The sequence below is a fragment of the Diabrotica undecimpunctata genome, chromosome 7, assembly GCF_040954645.1.
Source record: "Diabrotica undecimpunctata isolate CICGRU chromosome 7, icDiaUnde3, whole genome shotgun sequence".
Taxonomy (NCBI): domain Eukaryota; kingdom Metazoa; phylum Arthropoda; class Insecta; order Coleoptera; family Chrysomelidae; genus Diabrotica; species Diabrotica undecimpunctata.
In genome coordinates this window covers 45,349,527-45,377,250 of record NC_092809.1, presented here as the reverse complement: position 1 = coordinate 45,377,250, position 27,724 = coordinate 45,349,527, and the positions used below count along the sequence as shown (strand labels likewise).

Genomic DNA, 27,724 nt, shown 5'->3' with positions numbered 1-27,724 from the left:
CATTATTTTTTAATCTACAACCAAATATATCTAGGACTAGTAGGTATATGAATTGCTTATTTTGAGTTGTTTAATGCGCGCCAAGAACTCATCAGATAGAACAAAAACTATCAAGCATTCTTTAATTTTTATCATTTTCTTGGTAGCTCTTCTTCTTTCTTGATGCATCAATTATTTTTTTAACTGTTATATCTTCCAATATTATAAGTATATTATCGCATGAAATTAAACTAAGGATACATAGAAAAGACATGAGTCAAGAATGTATGAAAATAATTCTTTATTACTTAAATAAAATCTACATTGGTATACTTAAGTAGCTTAAATACTTTTTAACCTTATTAAAATTCTTTCCGTAGTTTTCGTTACGAAGGTTTGTTCATCAAGTTGAAGTGGTAATTTGGTATTGGGACTGGCAAAGACTTTAAAGTTACGTAGTACTGACACTATTGCCAGTTTTACTTGCATCAATCCAAATCTTGATCCTACAATATCATTTTTATAATTTTTATATAACTAACATAAATACATACACACACACACACACATATATATATATATATATATATATATATATATATATATATATATATATATATATATATATATATATATATATATATATATATATATATATATATATATATATATATATATATTTTGTTGTACTTTTGAATGTCCATAAGCAATAAAAAACCGATATACAAATTTTATTACTTAAATAAAAATTAAAATTATTGATATTTCATAAAGACACGGGCATATAAATTTTCAAACATCCTGTATAAGACAAAATATGTATTTTAAGTTGTTCGAAGAATTGTTCATTAGGCCTCAGAAACAAGACTTTCAAATATTATCGATAAGAAATTTAAATAAGTCGGTTATTGTGGAATGGATTTACCCGGAATAAAAGTGTATATAGAAAGTGTTTAAACAATAGACAGGGATTTGCGGTGGTTTTTCTCCCCGAAAGATTATATCGGTAAAAGTTTATTAACAAAAGACATTGAATTGAGAAACAGGTATCGTTTGTAGATATTAGTAAGAAATATTTGTAAAGCAGATAGATTTAGTTAGAATAATTAAAGAATGTTGTTTTCTGGAATTACCCGAATGACGATTTATAGAGAGAGTTGGTTGGTAACGATATACATCACAGAGGTGGATGATTTTGATTGGTCAATTTTTGAATGCAAGGAGGTGGTGGTTTTGGCTATGAGATAGGAGAGAGGAAAAAAGTTAGTTAGTCAGTTTTCGTCGTCCAAGAAGGAAGGAGCTTTGTGATTTCTGTTTGTTTGAAGTCCCGAAGACGTAATTTACCGGGTGTGATTATTTGCTGTGTAAAAGCTGACCAGTGTGAGGAACGGGGTACAGAGAGATAGAAAAACCAAAGGGTATAAGAATATTAATATCAGACGAAGCCGGAAACATTTGGAGTTATAAACAGGCGCGGAGATTGGCTCAAAAGGAGGCTGCATAGACTAACACGAGTTGTTGGGTTGCAGATACAAGGACAGATAGGAGAAAGTTGTACGTCATCTGGACCACAATAGGAGCAGAAGCAGAGAAAGGATTTTTTTTGTGGCGTGGCCATAGAATTGCAACGGCAGAGAAAGAAAGGTCAGTCAATTTTCATTAGAGCAGGAGTGTGGTTTTCATTTATTAATTAAATAAATTGAATAAATAATAGAGACAGTTAATTTTGCGATCATTTAAAAAAAAAAGAATTATAAAAAGAGCTTAGTTATAACACATATTAAAAATCAATGTAAAATAACATTTGGGTCCATGATAGAAAACAACTTCTCATATATTTAAAGTTAGTATATTGCAAATATTACAGGATTGATTGTTATATAAAATTTCATTAAAATAAAGGACATCTCACATATAGTTCAGTTGAAATTCTATGTATTTTATTCAGGTCATATTACCTATCCCAATTAGGATGCCAATTGGAAAATATTTTGAATCCACGATCAAAGGTAAATAGTACAAGTTTAATAGCCTGAGATTGTAATTAATTAATGCTGATTTATTGTGATTAATTGGAGATTAGATCATTTAATAAATATAGACAGGAATTTTTCTAAATAAGCAATATAATACAGTTTAAATAGCATAACAAGATATATATATATATATATATATATATATATATATATATATATATATAGATCTAGCGGTTAATGGGGGCTCCGTACTAAAACGGTATTATACTAACTCCAGGCGAATATACATCGTGTATATTATTATCTGGGTAGCGCTTTATGTGGACTCCGACCAACACGTCGGATTAAGTGGACTCCGTAATAGGTTAAAACACTTTTGGGATCCGTATACATTTCTTTGCGTATACAACTAAACTCCTCCGATGTTGCCAATAATTTGATTAGTCGTAGATTTTTAAATTTTACAGCAGGTACGTTTTGGAACTTCAAATTTATTTAAATATCAATCAATTTAGTCATCGAGAAATTTCACAAATAGGTACTCGGTTAATGTAGTTAAATATTTTATGGTGGTTATTTATATTACTTGCTTTAATTATTTTCAAACTTAAAAAAGTATTTATTATAAGCTTGGAAATGGCTAGTTTTCGTTTTATTTATTATTATTTTTTGTTAAAATGAATATGCACTTAAACATTTAGTCTCTAAATGTACTAACATCGAGTAGAGTAGTCGTGTAACAGTTTAAGAAAGTAGAAGCCCTTCGGTAGGATTATAATAAACTACATAAAATTAAAAGAAACTCTGTAAACAGGAGATCTTTGTAATTTTTCAATTCCTGCAATTTATGACGTGCAATATTTGTTTCATAAAGTAGTTAAATTTAAACTATAATAATTTATGGGAAGCGTTTAAAGAAGTAATCGCTAACCTTAATTAGAATACGGCACAATAAGAAGATGAAACTTACTGTATTTTTACTTATTATATTCACAAAAAGAATATCCAAAGTAAAATTTAACACGTTTTTATGGAGTTGTAGTGAAATTTTACTTCTTATTACGATACCGGATCCTGTAAAATTTTAAATACATTAAATCTCCCGTAAATTATTAAACTTATTCTTAGAATAAAATAACAAACTTCTTAGTAATTAGGTACAATATACCGTTCACAATTATGTGATAATGTGTAGGTGTCAAGATTGCACGGTCATGTGCCATAAGGTTTCATCTTTCATATAAACATCGATAGTTTTTAACTTTGGGTGTATTTGATTCCACCGTGCTGTAACCTATCCGACTTGAAAAGTGTTATTTTACATAAAATTAGCACGTTGGCCCTAATAATGACCTATAAATATACATTGTTAAAAATTGTATACATTTATCAATTTAAAACATTCTTTGTCGTCTTCTGATCTTCATCTCCATTCGTTCCTAATTAAGCACATGTTATCCACAGGATACCTCTCTCATTTTTAAATCATTACTCTTTTTGCCTTTTGCCATGGATTTCTTTATTTTGTTTATTCATATCGTTTTTACTCATAACAAATATTGGGTAGATTATTGTATCATTAAACTTTCTCCTTATATGTCCGTATCATATAAGTTGTCTAGTTATTTTAGCGTATATAATGTCGTATGTTAATTCCATTTTGTTTAACAATAAAACAGCAAAACTTCTATAAAATTATTTCTATCTTATCACTACAGCTGTTTCGGAGAGTGCCTTTCTCAAGTCTCAAGTTTCTCGAATCCATCAATCATCCATTGTATTTCTTATACTTTCATTTAAATCCTCTCCAATCAAAGATTTTGAAGTAGCTTTGCTCCATAGTCCATTTTTGTTGCTTTTTGTCACTGTTTCTCCTTTCTCTTTATCATTATCAATACGTAGCGCTACAACACTGGGTAGGTCTTCGCTGACTACAACTTATCTCCAAGTTGATCAATTTTCCACGAATCTGCAATCAAATGAAATGTTCATTTTTTGAGATATGATTGGATGTTTTCTCTCCATTGTATACTGACATGCCCAAGTGGCATTCTTCTGTGCTAACTTCATTCCACACCAGTTCTACAAGTTTGACATTTTGGCGTCTATGCACGTGTCCGATATACCTTAAGGGATTTATTTTCCTGAACAATATCGTTATGCGAGATTTCTTTATTCAGTATGTTTTCTTATTCTATACGGATTTGTAGCGATATGATAATGAGTTCTGAAGCTATTTTCTCGTGGCATTTTAAAGTAATTACTATTTAAATGGGAATAAGCCACAATTAAAGCTTAAAGTTAGTTTATTGACGTTTCAATTTCCACTTCGGAAATCGTTCTCAAAATACAAAAATTAGTGAGAATGATTTCCGAAGTGGAAATTGAAACGACAATAAACTAACTTTAACCTCTAATTGTGGCTTATTCCCATTTAAATAGTAGTTATGATAATGGGGTTAAATAAAAATTTCTGATTATTTTCCTTTCAAATATTCGGAGTGCTTCCTTATTTGTTTTAGTCATTCTCCATGACTCACATCCATGTATTAAAATAGGTCTGAAGTTTGAATTATGCTCTGTATTTCTTTAGTGGCATTATTACTAACCGTGATTAGTGATCTAAGATATTTAAAGTGTTCCATACTTTCGAAATTGTAGTTGTTGACTTTAATGTTTTTTCTAAATTGATTGAATTGGTTGATTGGTTTTCTGTTGATTCGCTTGTATTTGGTTTTCATTTCGTTGATTTTAAGTCAAACATTTTTTGTGCTCTCTTCACTTTATTGAAGTTTGTGGACGGAAGAGTTTCTCATTAGAGTTATGAGTTCTATATCATTAGCATATGCTAGGAGTGCTTTGTCCCTTGGGCCGTTAATGGATTACATCTTAAATAGGCGTTATTTCTATTTTAGTAAGCTGTTCATTAATTTTTTGATTATTGGAATCGAGAATCTGTATTTTATTCGACTGTTTTATAACACAAAGTTTCTTGGAGCATATTTTCATCTTTGGTTTCCAGTATCATTATTACAAGGATTTTGCTGGATATGGACATAGTGAACCCGGTGGTATGTACATGATGTTTTCATAACCAACGTTCAAAAATTTTTCTTACTGTAAATTTTTGATTATTTTACTAGGAAATATAGTGTTGTTTAATAATAATAAAGTTCAAGCAACAATTCCTATATGCATTAACTCGGTAATGATAATTCTGCTCCCCGATACCAGGTAGCAGTCCCGAAAACATTAAAACTGCTACACTCATGCTTCTCATTATCCAACAATTAGCCAGTCCAGAACTATACGCCTTATGATGGTACTGATATTGCTGCTGCTCCTCATAAGTGCATAGAATATGCAAGGAAGGTTTTGACAATTTAATAGGATTTTGTGTGTTAGAATATTATTTCTCCGAGAAAGTGAAGAATATCTATTTGCTATCCGGATTTAATCCATAAATTAAATAATAGAATGCTCTAAAATAATGCTAGTAGCAGCAAAAAAAAGCGGTCTAATAGTTATCATTATCATCATCAATCAGCCCTGAGTTGTGTATTGTTGAACATAGGCCTCCTCTAGACTTTTCCATCTGCTTCTGTTCTGCGCCTCTGGTATCCAATTGGTCACGATTCTTTTGAGGTCGTTGGTCCATCGCTTTGGGGGTCTTCCTCGGCTTCGCTTTTCAGCCCGTGGTCTCCACTCAAGCAATTTTTTTGTCCAACTGGTGTCTTTCATTATTGCAACATGTCCTGTCCATCTCCTTTTTTGTTTTTTGTAATATGTTCGATAATGTCTTCCACTCCGGTTCTTCTACGAACTTCCTCGTTTCTTATTCTATTGCTTAAGTTTATTCCAAGCATTTATCTCTCCATCTTTCGTTGTGTCCTTCTCAATTTTTCGGCTGATGTTTTTGTGAGAGTTAAGGTTTCTGCTCCGTATGTGAGGACTGGTAGAACGCACTGGTTAAAAGCTTTTCTTTTTAAATGGATCGGTATATTTGTTTTAAATACGTCTCTCATTTTTCCGAATGCAGCCCAACCCAGACTTATTCTTTTGAGTAGCTCGCATGTTTGGTTTCGCGTTAACCTTATTTTGTGACCCAAATACACATATTTTTCTACAAGTTCTATGGGCGACTTTTTGATTTCTATTAGCTCATTGGGGACGATATTGGTCATCACATTTGTTTTTCCATAGTTTATTTTTAAACCGACTTTCTGGGTTACTTGCTGTAGTTGTTGTAGCATAACTCTGGCTTCTCCTAAGTTGTCTGTTATGAGAACAATATCATCGGCATATCTGAGATGATTGAATATCTTTCCATCGATTCTAATACCCTTTGATTCCCACTCTAGCCTTTTAAATGCGTACTAAATAACTGTTATAAATGGTTTTGGCGACAAGGTATCTCCCTGCCGCACCCTTCTGCCAATTTTTATCTTCTCAGTGCAATGGAGGTTAACGGTTGTTGTCGCATTTGTCGCATGTCGTATATATTTCGAATAATATTTGCATACCTTTGATATATTCTGCATTCTGATAGTGCTTTTAAGATAGCAACTGTTTCGACTGTGTCAAATGCTTTGTGGAAGTCGACAAAGATAAGAGCAAGGGCTCTGTTATATTCGATAGACTTTTCAACTAGAGTTTTAAGGCATTGCAAATGGTCGTTTGTTCCGTGTCCCGCTCGAAATCCTGCCTGTTCTTCTGATTGATAGAAATCGAGTTTTGCTTCTAATCTGTTTGTCAGTATTCGAGTAAAGAGCTTGTATAGGTAGTTAAGCAAACTAATTGGCCTATAGTTTTCGAGATCTGCTTTATCCCTTTTTTTGTGGAGGATGATTGTAACCGAATTTTTCCATTTACTTGGAATGTTTTCACTATGCAGACATAGATTAAAAAGTGTTTGGATTCGGGACATCAAAAGTGGACCTCCTAGTTTAATTGTTTCAATGACTACACCATCTTCCCCCGGACCTCTATTATTTTTCATATTTTTGAGGGCATGTTGAATTTCCTCTCGTGATATATCTGGTATATCCTCCGATCCTACATTATGTACCTTTTGTATTGGTTGTTCTATGAGCTCTGGAATAAGTTGACTTTTATATAATGTTTCATAGAAACTTTCCACTATATGTAATATGCTTGGTCTATCTGAGATAATATTTCCATTTTTGTCTTTAAGTTGGAAGATTTCTTTTTTGTCATTTTCTATTTTTCTCCTCAATGCTTTCATGCTTTTGTTGTCTTGTATAGTTTTTATAATTTTCTCGTTGTTGTATTATCTAATATCCCGTCTGATGGCTTTAGAGATTTCTTTATTTATGTTGTTTATATCTTGTGAGTCAACATTTCCTTCACTTCTCAGTATTCTACGATCTTCCATTTTTTGTTTCGTTTCATTACTATTTTTTTGTTCTTTTCCATGTTTAGGGCCAAATTTTTCCTGAGCTTGTGTTAATGTATCTACTATTTCTTCGTTTAGGTTATTTATGTCTTCTCTTGTTGTATTTCTGAGTAAGTTACTGGTGATATATTTTTCAAACTCAAGTTCATTCGTTGGGCGCATCCAAGGTTTGAATTTTTTACTTTTTATCATCTTCAGTCTTTCTTGCTTAATATTGACTTCTACAGTTGCTCGGACCATTCTATGATCGCTTGCAACCGAAAATTGATTTAAGACTGTAACATCTTTGACTATATGTTTTTTGTCAGTGATGATGAAGTCGATCTCATTTTTTGTCTTACCATAGGGGCTCTTCCAAGTCCATCTTCTATGGATCTTTTTATAGAAGAAGCTATTCATTAAATATAGATTGTTTTCTTATAGGAAATTTAAGAGTATTTCGCCCCTTTCGTTTCTACCTGGTATGCCAAAATTTCCGAGGGCATTTTCAGCTGGGTCAGTGCTTATTCCTATTTTGTCATTAAAGTCGCCACATATTACCGTAAAATGTTCTTGGTCTTCTGAAACAGCTGTGTACAAGTCATCATAGAACTGTTCTATTTCTTCGTCAGCGTGACTCGATGTTGGTGCATAGACTTGAATGATCTTTATGGAGTAACGGGTGTTTAGTTGTAATTTTGCAAGTATAACTCTTGTAGAAACTGCTTTTACTGATATGATATTCTCAGTTAGTTTTTTATTAATAAAGAGCCCAATGCCTCCATTCCCATAGTTTTCTCCGACATGATAGAAAATGTGACCGGATTTTAAAGTGGTTAGGCTTTCTTCTTTCCTTCTGACCTCAGCGACTCCAACAATGTCCCAATTGATTTTATCAAGTTCAGATTCCATTTCTATGAATTTTTCTTCTGATAGCAGGGTTCTTGCATTGAAAGTTGCAATTTTTAGAGATATATATCTGTTAGATGGTTTTCTAAAATATGTCAGAATTTTGCCCCCCCAGAATCCGTGGACTGACTGATAGTCTGACTGATAGTCTGACTGATGGTCTAATAGTCACTAATGAGAAAAGCAAATAAATGTTCTTTAACATACAAAAGAGAGGATCGAGAGTAGGGCATAACGGAACAATAAAGCCATATAATTTTGAAAGATTGCAGCGTCTTAGATGCCGTAGGTAATGTTGTTACATAAAAAATAAAAGGGAATATTTAGGTAGCTAACTGATGTTTATGTATATATAACCCTCTTTATTAGACCAGGATTGCTAGAAAAGCCATCAGAGGTATTTTCCGACTTACAGAGGTCCGAGTACTAACCAATACCGAACAGAGCTATTTCCAAGATCAAACACATATACAAAGATAGCAACGTCGTACAAGAAACTAAATCTCAGTGCTAAAGTTGCGCTGGCTTTATCCAAAGACTCTATAATAACTGCATTGCCAAGTTAAATTGGGAGGATGCCCCAAGAGAAAAAATGCCTTTAAGACTTCCACAAATGAAGGAGGAGGTAACATATGGTCAGATTTAGGAATAATGAGACCTACAATCAATACTTATCTGTTGTGGAATATCAAATCAATTACATGTAATTAGACGAACTGGGCTTAAAAAAAATATCCAAGGAAAGGCACTTCAGAAATATTGACATAAATTTTAAAAACGTCATTTACCTGGCTGTATTTTCAATAGGAAAGGGAAGACAAAAAGAAGAAAAGGCAATAGAATTTTGTTCCGTTCTGACTATACGATGACGATGACCTTTATATAACATATAAGGAGAAAGAGAGAATAATGTTTATGTTTAATTTAGAACTCTCAGGTTTTCTCCCTTTTGAATTGGGTATGTATATGTATTACCATAGAAAATAAAAGCAAGAGAACTATAATTATAAAACGAAAAGATTACGAAATGAAAAGATTATATAAATCCCTTATATTTACACAGACTGTTTTACAAAAGGTGAACAAATGAGCATAAACGGACAGCTGTTTTACAAACTTAATATTATTAGACGCATTTAGGATCAATTTCACTCAAAATATGATATGCTAAAATACGATACGACACGAAAAAGGCAATGACTTTTACAGCTGATTGCCACATAAATATCAATGTATTGTAGTTGTTGACTTTAATGTTTGTTCTAAATTTATTAAATTGGTCTCTTCTATTGATTCGCTTGTATTCGGTATTCATTTCGTTGATTTTAAGTGAAACATTTTTCGTGCACTTTGTTAAAGACGTTTGCGGACCGGAGAGAGTTTCTTATGAGATCCATATCATTAGCATATGCCAGGAGTGCTTTGTACCTTGGCCCGTTAATGGATTACATCTTAAATATGCGTTATTTCTATTTTACTAAGCTGTTTATTGATTTTTTGACTATTTGAATCAAGAATCTGTAGTTTATTCGACTGTTGAATAAAACAGACTTTCTTGGTGCATATTTTTATCTCTGGATTTTTGTTTACCGTCTCCTTATTACAACGATTTTGCTGGATATCGACATAGGGAACCTGGTGGTATGTACATGATGTTTCCATAACCAACGTTCGAAAATTTGTCTTACTGTAAAGTCATGATGATTTTACTAGAAAATATAGTGTTGTTTAATAATAATAAAGTTCCAGCAACGATTACTATATGCATTAACTTGGTACTAATATCTCTGCTCTCCGCTAACAGATGGCAGTCCCGAAAACATTAAAACTCATGCTTCCCATTTTCCAACGATTAGCCAGTCCAGTACTATACGCCTTATTATGGTACTGATATTGCTGGTGCCCCTCATGAGTGAATAGAATATGCAAGGTAGGTTTTGGCAATTTAATAGGATTTTGTGTGTTAGAATATTATTTTTCCGAGAAAGTGAAGAATATCAATTTGCTATCCGGATTTAATCCAAAAATTATTATAATACTATAAAATAATGATATTAGCATAAAAAAAAAACGGTCTAATTGTCAGTAATAAAGCATATAAATGTTCTTTAACATACAAAAGAGGTGACGTAGAGTAGGGCATAACGTAACAATAGACCCATATAATTTTAAAGGATTGCAACATTTTAGATATCGTAGATAACGTTGTAACATAAGAAATAAAAGGGAATATTCAGGTAGCTAACTGATGTATATATAACTCTTATAATACTTTTAAATTCAGAGGTCTAATACGACTTTCTTAAATCAGGATATATAAAACAGTGATTAAACCAGTGCTAATGTGTGGATATGTGGCCAGAACGCTAACAAAACAATGTACGTAAAACTCAGGTATTAATTAGATCAGGATCGCTAGAAAAGCCATCAGAAGTATTTTCCGACTTACAAAGGTCCGCGTACTAACCAATACCGAACGGAACTAATGCCAAGGCCAAACACATATATAAAGACAACAACGTCGTGTAAGAAGCTAAATCTCAATGCTAAAGTTGCGCTAGCTATATCCAAAGGCTATATAATAACTACATTGCCAAGTTAAATTGGGAGGATGACCCAAGAGAAAAAATGCCTTTAGGACTTCCACAAATGAAGGGGGAAGGTAACATGAGGTCCGATTTAGGAATAATGAGACTATCTACCGACCCATCATATTTATCAACACATGCCTGTTCAACTACCTGCTATCCTACCTATAGTCAATACTCATCTGTTGGGGACTATCAAATCAATTACATGTAATCAAACAAACCAGGCTTAAAAAAAGTTATCTCAGGAAAGGCACTTTTAAAACGTTATTTACGTGACTTATTAAAATTTAAATTTTTAATGAAAAGTAAAAGATTAGCCATTTGTTATGGGGTTCAGAGAAGAACCTTCACGATGTTAATTTTTTGAGATATGATTGGATGTTTTCTCTTCATTGCATACTGAGACGCCCAAGTGGTATTCTTCTGTGCTAACTTCCTTCCATAACAGTTTTACAAGTTTGACATCTTGGCGTCTATGCATGTGTACGATCTACCTTAAGCAATTTATTTGCCTAAACAATATCGTTATAAGAGCTTTCTTTATTAAGTATGTGTTCTTCTTCTATACGGATTTGTAGCGATATGATAATGAGGTTAAAACAATTTTCCTATTATTTTCCTTTCAAATATTCGTAGTTCTTCCTTATCCGTTTTAGTCATTGTCCATGATTAGCATCTATGTATTAAAATAGGTAAAAAGTTTAAATTATGATCTGTATTTCTTTAGTGGCATTATTATTAACCGTGATTATTTATCTAAGATATTTAAAGTGTTCCATATTTACGAAATTGTAGTTGTTAACTTTAATATTTTATCAAGATCTATTAAATTGGTCTCTTCTGTTGATTCGCTTGTATTTCTTCTTAGCTTGACGAATTCTTCTTTTTTTATTCTGTGAACTACTAGTGGGTTCTTTTTACGGAATTTTTTCATCACGTTTAGGTAATCATCAACGGTATATAAACGTTGTTGAAATTTTAGGGCATTTTCAAAATCTCCAAAATCACTACCATTGGGTAAAAGCTATGACTAGGAAAGAAATAGCGTAATGTAATTTTTTCAATGGTAGGATGAGTTTCCAAAATCATTTTTAGAATCAACTATTTTAATGCTGCGGTTTTGGCCGACACAAGAGTCTGACCACAAAATTACATGTTTTGCAGAAGTAACATTTTCTTCAATGTGTTTCTTAAGACCAATGCCTACGTCCTGGGCTCCCCGACCAGCTTCACCTTCTATCCAAATATAACAATGACCTTTTTCATCCTTGGCGCTATGGATACCAAGGTTGTAAATACATAATTGACGCTTATAATATACAATATTTATTAGAATTCTCGAAAGGGGAAGAGTTTTTCTTTAAATCAAAACAAAAGGTTTCCACTTCTGGTTGATCGTTGCTTATCTTCATGTCTAGCTTTCTTTCTTCTAAGTGCACATTTTTTCTTTTTTTAACGCTTAATTGTTCGTTATCTGCGCAATTTTTAATTTCTAATTCGAAACAATCACATCTACTACAAGTATCTTTTTTCAACTTTTTTCTTTGAAGATTAAATCGTGTTAAAAACATTTTTTTGTAAAACGAAAATTTAACAAGGTCATTGTCTGCTTCTTCAATATACAATTCATACATTTTACTTAATGTTATGTCTTTTGTTAAGTATTCTCTTTCTGTGTTAGCTCTTCTGTAATGTGACTATTATAGAAAAATTTAAGCAATAACTGCCACTACTTCTTAACCTAAACGCCTCAACAAGTTGCCAACGTCACCATTGTTAACCACGTTTATGTACATATTATGCCAAATATTCGATTTACAATCATTAAAACGCTCGCAAGAGGCGCTTGGTCCAAAACTAATACAGAAAAATTAGTCTCTTGCTCTAGTTATGCAAAATTCAAAATCCAAAATAAAAAGAAAGGTACTTAATCTTTTTAAATATATCTGGTTATCCGTTACTAACAGGTTAATGGGATTTATTACGTAGATAGTTTATGCCTTTTTCTATCTTCTTCTTTAAGTTCCATCTTCTATCGAAGGTTGGAAATCATCATGGCTATACGGACTCTGTTGACTGCCGCTCTATAAAGTTCTACACTACTGCATTCAAACCATTCCCTTAAGTTTTTAAGCAAGAATATTCTTCGTCTTCCCACATTTCGCTTTCCTCGGATTTTGCCTTGCATAATAAGTTGTAATAATGCGTATGTTTGCCCTCTCATCACATGTCCTAAGTACTCAAGTTTTCGTCTTTTGATAGTTAATAATATTTCCGCCCCATTTCCTATCATTCTAGTTACTTCCACGTTTGACATTTTTTGAATCCATGATATTCGTAAAATTCTTCTGTAACACCAAAATTCAAAGGCGGCCAACTTATTCAGATGGACCTGTTTTAGTGTTCACGCTTCCAAGCCATAAAGAAAAGTAGGGAACACGTAATATCGAAGCATTCTCAGGCTCTAACTTTATATCCCGAAAACAAAGAAACTTTTAAAGTTTAAAAAATAATGCACGTGCTATTTCAATGCGTGTCCTAATTTCTTTTGTTTGGTCTACATCTGATGTTATCCTGTTGTTCCTCTTTTCCACCAGAAAGCGCCATAATCCACAATTTAAGAAATTGGGGCTGGGTCTAGTGATGCATAACGCCGTTCATATAGCAATTTGTTGTCACATGTTTATAGTTTTTCAAAAAATGAACTCCAATTTAAACATTAAAACGTAAAACAAAATATAAAAACCTATTGAACCTTATTCAGAAAATTTCAGAAAAGAATAACTTTTGTGAAAGATTGTGGGATACAGTCATATTTTAAGATAAAAACTTCAATTCAGAGAGTGGACATTCTTAATAAATGTATAATCTAATATGGAAGCATGTTTATGTTTTACAGACTTAGAAAGCACTGAGCACACAAGTATTTATTTTTTTATGTACTAGGTCGTAAAATAAGTATACTCAAAACAAATAAATATTATCTACCAAGTATTCTACACCACTTTAATATTAATGCATCAGATATATTATAAAGATTTCGTCGTAGTTGTAAATTAATAGGAGATAAAGCCAAATGTAGAGCATATAGTGAAATCTGAATATCTTAGAATAACTATATCGAGCGGGAACATTATTGATGAGCAAAAGGGAGACCCATCGCTGAGAAAGTGACAAAGCAATTGGCAAAAGCAAAGGGTACTTTGTACTAAAGTACCCATACTCTAAAGCATAAGCAGGTCTTTTCGTACTCTTTTAGTAAGTGATAGATTCGACCGTTACTTGATGGAAATTCATTTTATCTAACAATTAAACAGGTATGCGTTTACACGTCATATTTTGTAACTGAATAAGTTGAGGAGCGGATAACTGTTTGTCTCAAGTTGGTCATTCAGAATTATGTCTGTATTTTTTAATTTGCTAATTTCCATAGATTCTAATATTCATGGAATCTACAGATAGCTTAAGGCCTTTATTATAAATACACTTTTTTAGTAATAAAAATATATAAATAGAACCTAGAATACGCCTGTAAAAGTATGTAACCTTTGATCTCTGGGATAAACCCATCTCCTGAACAATGGTGCCGATATATGTAGGTAAAATTTTCTACACCTATTTTAACCTGTTTATTTCCTCATTATCAATATATATGAGTTGTAACCGATACCACAAACTCATTTACTTATAGAGACTATATATTGACTATAGTTATTACTATACAAATCTGATTCGAAATATCGTCTTAAAATAACAGTAACAGCAAAGTGAAAGATTAGTCATTTTTTATGAAGTTTAAAGTAGAAGCGTTCACGAAAATTGAAGTACTAATAAGACCACCGCAATCGGGCGTACCCTGGGTAATGAATAATTAAGTAATCGTTAATTCTTAAATCACCCGTTCAATATGTTTTTTGTTAAATCGGTGCTTTTTGGGACCAACTATTCTAATTATGTGTATAAATATTAAGAGTATATCTAGAGATAAAGACACTCCACTTTACATAAAAACTTATAATGAGAGAAAACAAAACCAGTCAGCTGAGAGAACCTTTTAACGATGTTGAGCTTGGATCCGCTATCCACGTATATAATGAACAATATTACGGCTCCTGGCTAAGGATCTGAGCACAAAACTATAAAATTTGAACTAAAAATACATTAATGGCTAATATCCAAAGTCTTTAGACAAGCAAAGCAAAGACAAAGTTGTTGCCTTGCTTAAATCTGGCAAAAACTCCAACGACCACAAAAGCTATCGGCCAATATATCTATTTATTTTGTCAGCTGTACAGAATACTTCTGTACATGATCCTTAATATAAACCGATAATAGAAGAAAAACTCAAATTAAAAGACAAAAGTGGCTATATATGACAGGTTAGATCATATATGTCACAAATACTAAATCTTGCCCAACACAGCGAAGAGAAGTACGAAAAATATCAGGTATGAGGAGTGGTATTTGTTAATCTAAATGCCGTTTATAAATAGTTATTTAAATAACTTATAAAATATTTAGTTATAAATTAGTCAGCCAAATTCAGCGAATATTAAGACTCACATCCATACATATGCTCTACAATATCGTAGCTATCAATCCACCTAATATCCGAAGATAAGTAGCTACAGAGCAAAAAAAAACAAAGTCCAGATTCGTGACATTCACTCCACGAATACCAGCCTATTTTATGACTAGAATCAAGGAAAAACTGGCTATATCAACACATCTGCAAGATATACAAACAAAAATAAGCTGCTCCTCTCCATCTGATCCCTCGAACGGAACTTCCTTATGGTAGTTATCTTCCTTAAATCTGCCAGGAGGACTCTTGCCTGCAAACACCGGTTAACTTATGTGCATGTGGGGTGGTACAAGACTTATCACACTTTCTTAGTTAACTTTACCGTTCAAATCGCTCTTTTTGAAGGGACAAGGTTTATTTATGTGAACTGAACATGTAAAGTACAGTCAGTAAGCTATTACTTATAAAGATTATTGCAAATTTGACACTAACTCCACTTATATTGATTACATATTACTCCTAAATACGAGATAAAACATTCAGAAATATGTAATATTGGTGAAGTGGTATAATTCATGTTAGAAAAATTAATCATTCTTCCCTTTTTTGTGCACTACTACCCATTTTAACAAAAAAATATCTACTCGTATTTTAGCACTTAAATATTTATTTTGAGATAACCTTCTATCCAGAATTAAAAAATAGAATAATAAGAAATAGAATCCAGAAAAAAATAAAATAATAAAATAGAAGAAATAAAATAATAAAAAAGCTGTATATAAGATATGATAAAACAATAAAAGAAGTTCTTATTAACCGGATTCTTAAATAAAACGTATAAAGACATACTCACGTTAACAAAATACATTAGGAAATTTTCGCATATGAAAAAACACATCCAACTTGGTAAAGAAATCCTTTTGTATCTATAAATCTATTTTTAGAAAAGCACGTACCTACCAAAAACAGGTATTTGGTAGTACACATATCTGTTACATACTGTAATGCGTATGAATGATAACAAAAGTAAGGAGTCTATATGAACCGTTTAGAATATACGCTGGAAATAAACGGCTTAATCCCATAGTTGCCAAACTATCAGAGCTTACTTAAACCGATATACGTATGGTTCCAATATACACGGAACAAGATCTGAACGACCCCTATAATATATACACGTGAACTAAGCGATATACATTCATGATACAGGGGTACTTAGGGGCTCCACAAAATTTTTAAAAATTGTGAAACTATACATGTTGACGAATCGACAGAGCCAATATTATGGAATGGCCAAGTGAGCTCCGTATATCGGTGGCCACTTGACCACGGAGCTCACTTGAACCTGAATTTTAACATGGGCGGAGTCCACTTTATGCCGTAGATATATATATATATATATATATATATATATATATATATATATATATATATATATAAATATATATATATATATATATATATATATAAATATATATATATATGTATATAAATATAAATATATATATATATATATATATATATATATATATATATATATAAATACATTTTTTATGCAATTTGAGGTTGTCAGAAAAAGTACTATCAGTTCACAATTGCAATTTTAAAATATTGTTCTAAAGCTATTTTCTTGTGGCATTTTAAATTAATTACTATTTAAATGGCAATAAGCCACAATTAAAGGTTAAAATACGTTTATTGACGTTTCAATTTCCACTTCGGAAATCGTTCTCAAAATACAAACATTAGTAAATTAAACAAATTTTGTTTTTTGTTACTTAGTGAAAAATTCTTCTAATAATTTAATTTTATCTGACTCATCTATATTGACAATTCAGACATACATTATACATTTTAAAGTAGACGACTTTAAAATGATATTGCCAATATTGTTGAGTTGCGTTCCTGGGACGACTTTACTTATAAGATAGTTCATTCGATTACATGAAATCAACTTTAACTTGAGAATATCCGTCAGAAAAGATCGTAACATGTAATTCGTCTTCAAAAAGACAAATACATGCCATGATAACAGTAAAATTCACCTGTTAGTGATTCCATAGTAAATTATGAGGGAAAAACCAGGAAAAAACCTCATGGTATGACATGGTCTATCCCGACATGGTAATTATTTGATCGTGCATTTAGTTTACCTTCAATAAACACCAAATTCCGATTTTATATGTTTGTTATTTAAAAAAAAATAAATGATGTATTCTCTATATGTTACTGACTTACAAATGAAACGTCAATAAACGTATTTTAACCTTTAATTGTGGCTTATTCCCATTTAAATAGTAATTAATTTATGCAATTTTAAACAGCTGTAGCTTCGAATCTAATAAATGTTTTGCCAATGTTAATGGATTTTAATTTACCAATACTTGTTTGAAAGGTTTGAAAGATTTAAAAATACTTTAGTCTACTTATTCGTAAAATTTTTTTCCTCGTTTGGTTAAATTTTGACAAAATAATAAAATTTTTCTTTTTATACATTTATAACCCATTTCATGTATTTTTATGTTAGTGAGCGGTCTAATACGGCTTCAAGATATTTAGGTCTGTCATTATGTTCCAAGTGTTGTCTCTCCGAGGATACGTTCACTTTTACATGCGCTAGATGGACGTTAAGATGGAATGCACACTGTTAAGTTTGGTTTTGGTAAGTTTTATTAGTAATAGGTTGACATTATTTTTAAGGCCTCTTTCATTATTAGTTCTATCTATGTAAAGATTTTCCCTTTTATAGCCATAAGGTAGTAAATAGGGACGGAGCCAGAACGCTTTCCTAGGATAAGCCATTTTTCTGAGTTTGCCATCTGCTCTTCTCTCCTTTGGGGACAACGTAGAAGCATCTATTATATAGCAATAACCTAATGATCTTTACTAAATTGTAGTCAAGCGTAGTATTATATGTAGATCTTCAGTAGTGTTCTATGGTTTATTGTATCGTATGCCGCCATGAGGTTTACCAAGTCTACCCCGACTAGTTCTCTCTATGCTTAAATGTTACGTTTAGTACTTGACCTATACAGAAACCTGCTTGTTGTTGTGTAATTAGTTTTGCATCTAATTTTTTCTGAATGCGAATAAAAAGAGGCGTTCATACAGTTTATACAAGTGATATAGCAGGGATATCGGATAGTAGCTACTCGGTATTGCTGAGTATTTCTTCACTTTTGATCTGTGCCACAATTTTGGGATCTGGTAGGTAGACCGACAGTTGTTAAATATGTCAAGAATTCATAGTCTTGATTTAAGTCCGAAGTGCTTTATCTGTTATATTAGTATTTTATGCGCTTTTTGAGGTCTTCAATTTTAAATATTTTTCGCAACAAAGTTGTTTCCTGTTCTTGCGTTCTCTTCATTTTCAGTGTTTTACCTCGATGGTTTGCTTTACCATTCCAGTAGCGGTTGGTGTGCTATCTGATTTGACATTACTGTGCATGGATCTTTTACCTCTGTAGCATCACTGTTAACAAATGGAAAAAATAAGAATTGATATGAATTATGACTCACTCAATTGAAACTACAGAGCTTTTAGGATTATGTGGCCATCTTATTTTATAGAAAAGAAATTAAACCTAAAAATAAACAAATGTAAACTAATATTACCTATACAATTTCTAGGCCCATCTCCGAAAGGAAAATATCCAATATGTTTTTCATTTTTGTCTTGAAATCTATTTATATCCCATTTTAAAGGATCAGGATAATATTCTGGGTCGCGGGTATATCCTAAAAGTGGAATTAACACAGGAGTTCCTTTTTTAACAACAAAATCGCTGTCTTTGAATTTATAATCCTTCACACAAACTCTATTTAATGTAGTTAGAACAGGATACTTTCTCGCCGTCTCTAGAAATTAGAAAGAAAAGTATTAATACAAGCATTTATAAATTTTAATATTTAAAAATATAGTACATACATATTTTATATTAATAGACAAGTTAATTCGCTTAGTTGAATTTTGATATAATCGGGGCATATGCAATTGTCTAAGGATAACCATTAAAAGATTTAAAGAAGAAGATATTGATGTATCCATTAAAAAAAAAAAAACAAAACGCCAGGGAAGGCAAAAAGTGCCATTTTCGGGACACTGACCCAGCCAGAGTTCGGAAGCATATAATACTTACCAAATAGGTAAGTGTCAAAAATATTAGTTTTTTCGTTTAAATCGCTACATGTAAAAATATGGTCTTTTTCTTCTTTCTTCTTGTATGTAGGCAATAAAGCCTGTTTCTTCTTCAATATAAGCCTCCTAAACTGTTTAAATTATCGCACTTAGTCGTCCATTTCGTGACTTATCTCGTACTATTCGTACTATTCTATCCTCTTCCATTCTACTAATGTATTCGTTCCACTGCTGTTTCCGTTGTGTCATCTATCCATGTATGTCTTTTATATTGCATGCTCTTCTTATGTTTTTGCTTCTCTCCCTATCCAACAGACTTTTCCCTGATATTCGTTGAAGTATTTTCATCTCTGTTGTTTCTAGTAGTCGTCTCGTTTTAGATGTGTGAGGTATTGTCTCCGCCGTGTATGTTAATATAGTTGCTGCTTTACATATTCTTGTTTATGTATCTTGTCTTAGGTGCTTGTTCTTCCAAATTGTGTCATTAAGAGATACCGCTGCCTTACTTGCTTTTAAGCTTTGTTGTCGTAGTTCTTCTTCAACATCTCCGTAACTAGTTATATCTATTCCCAGATATCTAAACCTTGCTTCCTCCTTTATTATTTTTCCATTAATTTCGATTTTACATCGAGTGAATAATTAGAGTCATACATTTGGTTTTTTCTGCTGATATTATCATATTGTATTTCTTGGCTGTTGTATTGAAGATGTGTGTTAATCTTTGGAGCTCGTGTTCTGTCTCGACGATTAATGAGGCGTCGCCTGCATTAAAAATATGGTAACTTAATATATTTTTTTTATGTATTCATCTTTTAGTAGATGGGCAAACTGCAATATTTTAATTTATAGTAGTTTATTTATTATTTCATCATATGAACGCATATCTTTAAAACGTGTTAATAAAATTCTGATGTTTTTGTTTATCGACTACATTACAAATTATCATAAATGAAGTTATGTTTATAAATTAAAATTTATTTAAATAATTAAAGAAAAAATTTCCGAAAAAAATTAATATATTTGTACTATCGTACGGAATTCTTGTAAGCGTATAAAAATTTTTTTCTTCAAACGCCAAATAATGATGACATTACTTATCTAACTTGATCCTGTCAAAGTTTGATGTCTCCGCCTGGCAGCAGTTTTTTTTCCCATTTCTTTACGGCGGAGGGAAAAATGTTGTCATGGCAACAATATGAAACATGTCACAAAGCAACAATACAAATGTCATTAACAACAATTAAACATCATTTTTATTTATAGTAATATTAAAAGTACAATTAGTTAATGAGGCATTTTCAAAATTGAAACCGTGCAAAAATGTTCCCGACCCTTGATACGCATTGGTAATTGTTGATGATACTGATGGTCGAGAACAACTTTCAGCAATCATTCCCGATGTTATCGAATCATGAGGGTTTAAAATTTTTTGAGCATTATCGTTCTTATCGGACTTAGTATACTTTATTCGGCAAAGAAGCGACTTTTCTTGACGCGCCCGTAATAGAGTCATGCTCATGCTTCTGCTCATGCTGCTCATGTAAAGTCATGCTTCTCCGCCTCATAAAGTAATATACTATTTTTGGTGCATTCCTTTATCTAAAATCTAGTAGCTCTGATGCTTAAGGCTTTAATGTATAATTTGTTCATCAAATTTCAAATTAAGAATGATTTTATTTTACAGATATGTTAAACGAAGTTTACAGAAAATAAGTCGTTATTTTACTGTAAAATCAAATGCTATACATTAGTTTTTCTAATAATAATTTATTGATAAAATGTTTTTTATTAAGTAAAACAATAACTTGACAGAATAGAACAAATAAATCTTTAGGATTTGTTTTTAATTATATAAACAAATTTCATCATATGAACGCATATCTTTAAAACGTGTTAATAAAATTCTGATGTTTTTGTTTATCGACTACATTACAAATTATCATAAATGAAGTTATGTTTATAAATTAAAATTTATTTAAATAATTAAAGAAAAAATTTCCGAAAAAAATTAATATATTTGTACTATCGTACGGAATTCTTGTAAGCGTATAAAAATTTTTTTCTTCAAACGCCAAATAATGATGACATTACTTATCTAACTTGATCCTGTCAAAGTTTGATGTCTCCGCCGGCAGCAGTTTTTTTCCCATTTCTTTACGGCGGAGGGAAAAATGTTGTCATGGCAACAATATGAAACATGTCACAAAGCAACAATACAAATGTCATTAACAACAATTAAACATCATTTTTATTTATAGTAATATTAAAAGTACAATTAGTTAATGAGGCATTTTCAAAATTGAAACCGTGCAAAAATGTTCCCGACCCTTGATACGCATTGGTAATTGTTGATGATACTGATGGTCGAGAACAACTTTCAGCAATCATTCCCGATGTTATCGAATCATGAGGGTTTAAAATTTTTTGAGCATTATCGTTCTTATTGGACTTAGTATACTTTATTCGGCAAAGAAGCGACTTTTCTTGACGCGCCCGTAATAGAGTCATGCTCATGCTTCTGCTCATGCTGCTCATGTAAAGTCATGCTTCTCCGCCTCATAAAGTAATATACTATTTTTGGTGCATTCCTTTATCTAAAATCTAGTAGCTCTGATGCTTAAGGCTTTAATGTATAATTTGTTCATCAAATTTCAAATTAAGAATGATTTTATTTTACAGATATGTTAAACGAAGTTTACAGAAAATAAGTCGTTATTTTACTGTAAAATCAAATGCTATACATTAGTTTTTCTAATAATAATTTATTGATAAAATGTTTTTTATTAAGTAAAACAATAACTTGACAGAATAGAACAAATAAATCTTTAGGATTTGTTTTTAATTATATAAACAAATTACATGGATTTTTTGTTATTAATTTTATTAAAAAATTGCCTATTTAAAATATACTTTACAAGTACATACAAATTATAAGAAGACGGCAAAGATGAAGATGTGGAAGTAAACCAAGTCCAAGAAGTACCTGACCTTACTTTTGAGAAATTCATGGGGACCTATGGAGGTACCGGTACAGCAATACATGGTGATACTGCTAAAGAAAAGCAAGAACTACTCGCACTTCCAGATAACTAGTCGTTGGCCCATAATATCCCGGCCAGTATTATTGATGCACAAGGGTTAACATCCGTCTTTCGAAGGAAATTAGGTCGAGTTGCAGAACTTCAATGCCAACTGCCAACTCTTGAAAAAGCTTTTTAAAACCAAGATACATCACGTTACCTTTTCTATCTAGTAACAACAGACACTGCCCATGACCAACCTACGTACCAAGATGTATGGGAAGCAATACTTTAGTTAACAGAGCACGTGCTGGAGTCCAAAGTGCAAAAGTTAGCCATGCCAAAGCTAGAGTGCCACTAACAACTAACACCGAAACACCGAAACACCGAAAACACCGAAGTCCAGCTACTAGTCTGTTGTAATCAGTATGGTTACTGGTGCAGAGCGAAAACCATCTCTTTCCATATTTATACAACTGCCAGTGTAAAAGAAGGTTCAGCTGCCAACACCCGTTCCAGTTTCGACCAAGTTCCAGGAGGAACCATTTCTTAAGAAGTTGGCAATGTTACGTTAGCGTCACCGCACTGCAGATGGGCAATACAATGAGCCCGTAGTAAATTCAATGAAAACCCAAGTACAAGCCTACAAAACCAGAAGACAAGCCTTGTCTCTCGGTTTAGGTAGCCGAGTTCTAAAGCCATTATGGTGTCTCTTCAGTAGTCCTATTTATTCCAAACAAGTTTGTCGAAATTTATGGTGAATTTAAAAAACATAGCCAGACTATCTAAATAGCTAATGTAAAATAGCAGAAGTGGTCAAGATAATATATTGATATTGTTTGTACGGTTTTAAATCGGGAATATAAGTTGCAATAAATTGTATACAAATTAATCTTAGTGAAAATAAATTAGTGTAGCACTGTCTATAAATTAAATAAATAAAGACTAAATAAAATAAGTAGTCAGGACATTTTAAATTAATAAAATAGTGTAAGTAGGAGATAATAAAAACATTACAATACCATTAAAAGCTTGATCCAAAAGCTTCATCTCTTTCAGTACATCGTATGATATTTTATCGTCGTGTTTCTTCAATACAGCATTAATTTCTTCCCGGATTTTATCTTGAACATCTTGGTGTAAACCTAGTTCAAATAGTATAAAACTGCTAGTCATCGAAGATGTCTCAAATCCAGCGACGAAAAACAAAAATGCCTAAAACATATTATTAGGGTTTAAACTTTGTTAGTTAAAAATGTTGTGTATAATTAAATATACGAGTAGGTTGTTTGATAGGTTTTGCGGTTCAGTAAAGAAAACGTAATTTTATGTTATTTTATTGTATAATGGCTTTTGTATAGCCAATTAGCCAGACGATTTGTGGTAGTTACAATTTTTGATTTTATTACCTAAGCCTATTTATAATCTAAATTTACAGGGAGCAATATGTTCGTATATACATTTTTTCAGTGTTTGACATATTTACAATTTTTAATTTTATTACCTTAAACTACTTATAATTTAAATTTACAGGACGTTATATTATTCGTAGATACATTTTAATATCTGCTTATTATTTGAAGAAATAATTGTATTTAAATTGACAGGCAATGGACAATTTAGCTCAATTAGTTTTTCATACATCATTTTAATACTTTGTCCGTACTGTCGACACTTCAATAAAAGGTGCTGTAGATTTCCCACTTTACCACAGGAGCAATATGGGCTATCAGTGATACCTATGCTGTGTTTGTATACAGGAATGAGTGCGTGGTTTGATCTTATTCTGTTTATTGTTTTTATAAATAACCTATTTGGCTCATATTTAAACCATCTCTCATTGGTAATTAGTGGTTGGCAAGCCCCAAAATTTATTCCAGTTGTACTTTGGTTGTATAAACGTTGCCATCCTTGTGTGCAATTGTTTTTACTATTATTATCTATGTCTGTTACTGGTAGGAGTATGTTGTTTATATTATATTTGGTTAAAGCTGCAGATTTCGCTAATTTGTCGACTTCTTCATTTCTTAATATTCCAGAGTGTCCTTTTACCTTACAAATAATAATCGAGCTACCTGCGGAAAGTACCTATGGTACTTTATATAATAAATACAAAGGGAAGCATGTGAAGCCAAACTGCGTTGACGGAGCTGGAGGAAAAATCAATCGTGTCCTGCATTGTCAAATGTGCAGATTGGGGATTTCCATTATCGACGCTAGATGTACAACTTTTCACTAAGAGTTATTTAGAAAGAACTGGAAGAATTATCTCTAAATTTAAAAACGGGGTAAGTCCTGGTAACGACTGGGTAAAACTTTTTTTAGAGAGACATAGTCAGCAAATCTCTGAACGACTTGCGTCTAACATTACTAGAGCTCGGGTAGGTGTCACAAAAGAAACGATAGAATCATATTTCAAAAATTTAAGAACAAGTCTCTCAAATTGCCCTCCATCACACGTTTTCAATTACGATGAAACCAACGTTAGTGATGATCCGGGGAAAAGAAGATTGCTTTATAGAAGAGGGACCAAATATCCAGAACAAATCACTAATCATAGTAAAGCCGCCACATTAATAATGATGTGCGGTGCTGCTGATGGTACACTACTCCCTCCTTATATAATATATCGCAGCGAACATATGTGGGATGCATGGGCATTAGGAGGTCCACAGGGCTCTCCTTGTTGTAGTAGTGGATGTTGCGCAAGAGGAGCTAGATATAACCGAACAAAAAATGGGTGGATGGAGGTAACTTGTTTTACAGACTGGTTTGAGACCATATTATTACCCCACGCAAGACGGCTGGAAGGTAAAAAAGTTATGATCGGCGACAACTTGGCGTCTCACTTTTCAGATCATGTTTTAGAATTGTGTGAATTGCACAATATTGAATTTGCGTGCCTTCCCAGTAATTCAACACACATATGCCAGCCTTTGGATGTGTCTTTTTTTAAACCCATGAAAGTCTCTTGGCGAAAAGTTTTGACAGAATTTAAATTGCGACACCCAAAAATTACTGGTGTACCTAAAGATCAATTTCCGTCGTTATTAAAAAAATGCTTGGAATTAATGGATTAGACAATTGCAAAAACTGAGTACAAATGTGGAGATTGTGAAAAAAGTGCAATTAAGAGAGTTTTGAAGAATGGGTTCGAGGCTTGTGGCATGGTCCCTTTCGATCCAAATAAAGTCTTGAGTAAGATTACACCAATCAACCATGATGTTGATTATGTAGAACCTCTGATTAACGACAGCCTCACAGACTATCTGATGAATAAGAAGTCCGAGATAGAAGTTACTAAACGGCAAAGTAAAAAGAAACTTCATATCCAACCTGGTAAAAGTGTAAGTCGACATATAACGGCAGATGACAGCTCCTCCGATAGCGAGTTAAACAGCTATAATAGTGAAAGCGAAAATGAAATTGAAAATGAAGATTCTGTGGAGGACCAATCATATGAAGATGAGATGAATACAAAACCCTCCCTTGCTGAATTGAATGTTGGAACTTACGTGCTTGTAAAAATTATGTCAGGTAAACAAAAATGTAAAAATTACGTATATGCCGGAAGGATACAAGAGAAATTACCTTTTGACGAATACGAACTCATTGGACTTAAATCACTGGATGAGACCCATAAAGACCTGAAGACCCCATCGGTTGAAACAAATGAAATAGCAACTACATGTACATTTCCTGGCAGAGTTGATGTTAAAGAAAAATAACTTTGATTTTGTTTCCGTTCAAAATACATTCTTTTGGCTTTTTTTACTATTTTATACTGTTTTACTAATTTGCTAAAATGTTTTTTACCTGAATAAAGTATTAGCTACCTGTAAAATTATTTATTATATACTAATTATTGTGCCTATAGCAGCTGTCAAAGTCACCCTAAAAATTAAAATTGAAATATCTAAAAATTGGCTTGATCGATTTAAAAATGGGTTGACATTGACACCATTACAGCTTTTATGCATCGTCCAAGCTATTTTAAAATAGGGTATCAAAGTGACCCCACATCAATGGGTGATTTTGATATACCATTACTTATTTTTTTTTGAGAAAATCCTCAATTTAAAGATATATATACTAACAGTATCAATTACATAAACATAAGATGCATCCCAATGGACATTTTTCCACATTTTTGGGATCACCCATTCAAAAGTTACGTAAGAAAATATAAAAAAAATTAACAAAGTCACCCCGTTCTACGGTATGTAGAATATATATATTTATGTTATCAAATGCAGAGGTTACAGTTATAAATGCTTCAGTTGTTGATTCTTGATTTGTGAAATTGACCTGAACAGAGGAAACTAGTGAAGTGAAAGCATCTTGTGTAGACCTGGATTTCTGGAAGCCATATTGAGATTTGGGAAGGATATATTCATATTTAAGCCAGTATTCAAGCCGATTTTTGATTAATATCTCTAGAGTTTTAGTATACAAGAACTCAAAGATATAGTTCTGTAAGGCTCATCGTTGTTATCTGGCATTCCGGGCTTCTTTATAAGCAATACAATATAGTCCTTCCATGTTTTGGGAATTAAATTCTCATTTTGTCATGTATTGTTAAAAATTTGTAATACTAATGATTTATGTTTTGTGGGTAAAAAATATAGCATAGAATATGATATACAGTCCATCCCTGGAGACGAACTATATATTATTTTGTATGAGTCCATGATTTAATTCCTACAATTTAAATGGTTTTTCTAGATTGGAGTATTCTCTGGAAACGGTGAATGAATTTTATGGTTTGAAATACACTTTTTTATTTAGTATAGACTCCCTGAACATCAATAGACTTATTTCAACGAGATTTCATTTTTTGAATTCCATTCCTGTAGTGAAAATATGGAAGCACTGAAAAGTACACTTCCACAGCTGTTATGACCTCATTATTTAGTAAAAATCGCTTTCCATGCATGAATTTTATTAGGTACTAAACCAGATGGAAATTGCTAAGGGTAAAATCTGGTGAACACGGTGGATGATCCAACAATTTCAACTTTAGTTCATGGAAAATAATTTTTTTTTTCATCAGCTGGTCTAAAAGCTTACAACAGCAGTTTTACCATTAAAGTTTTACAAGTAATACACTCATTTTTATTAGAATCATGATGATAGACCCTAATCTCATCTTAGTGATGAATTGTAGCACAAAATTTACTTTTTATTTTCT

At 32.1% G+C, this 27,724-nt stretch overlaps 1 protein-coding gene across 1 annotated transcript in view; it reads right to left on the bottom strand.

Annotated features, from left to right (window-relative positions):
• Window positions 1-256: 256 nt before the first annotated feature.
• Window positions 257-27,724, bottom strand: part of LOC140445280 (probable cytochrome P450 6a13) — a 70,515-nt gene continuing 43,047 nt past the window's right edge. Inside the window, exons 5-7 of the mRNA XM_072537209.1 lie at window positions 23,556-23,748; window positions 18,991-19,233; window positions 257-485 (exon numbers count right to left, since the gene is read on the bottom strand). Of these exons, the coding sequence (XP_072393310.1) occupies window positions 322-485; window positions 18,991-19,233; window positions 23,556-23,748 (600 nt within the window). The 3' untranslated portion in view covers window positions 257-321. The remainder of the gene's footprint in view (window positions 486-18,990; window positions 19,234-23,555; window positions 23,749-27,724) is intronic.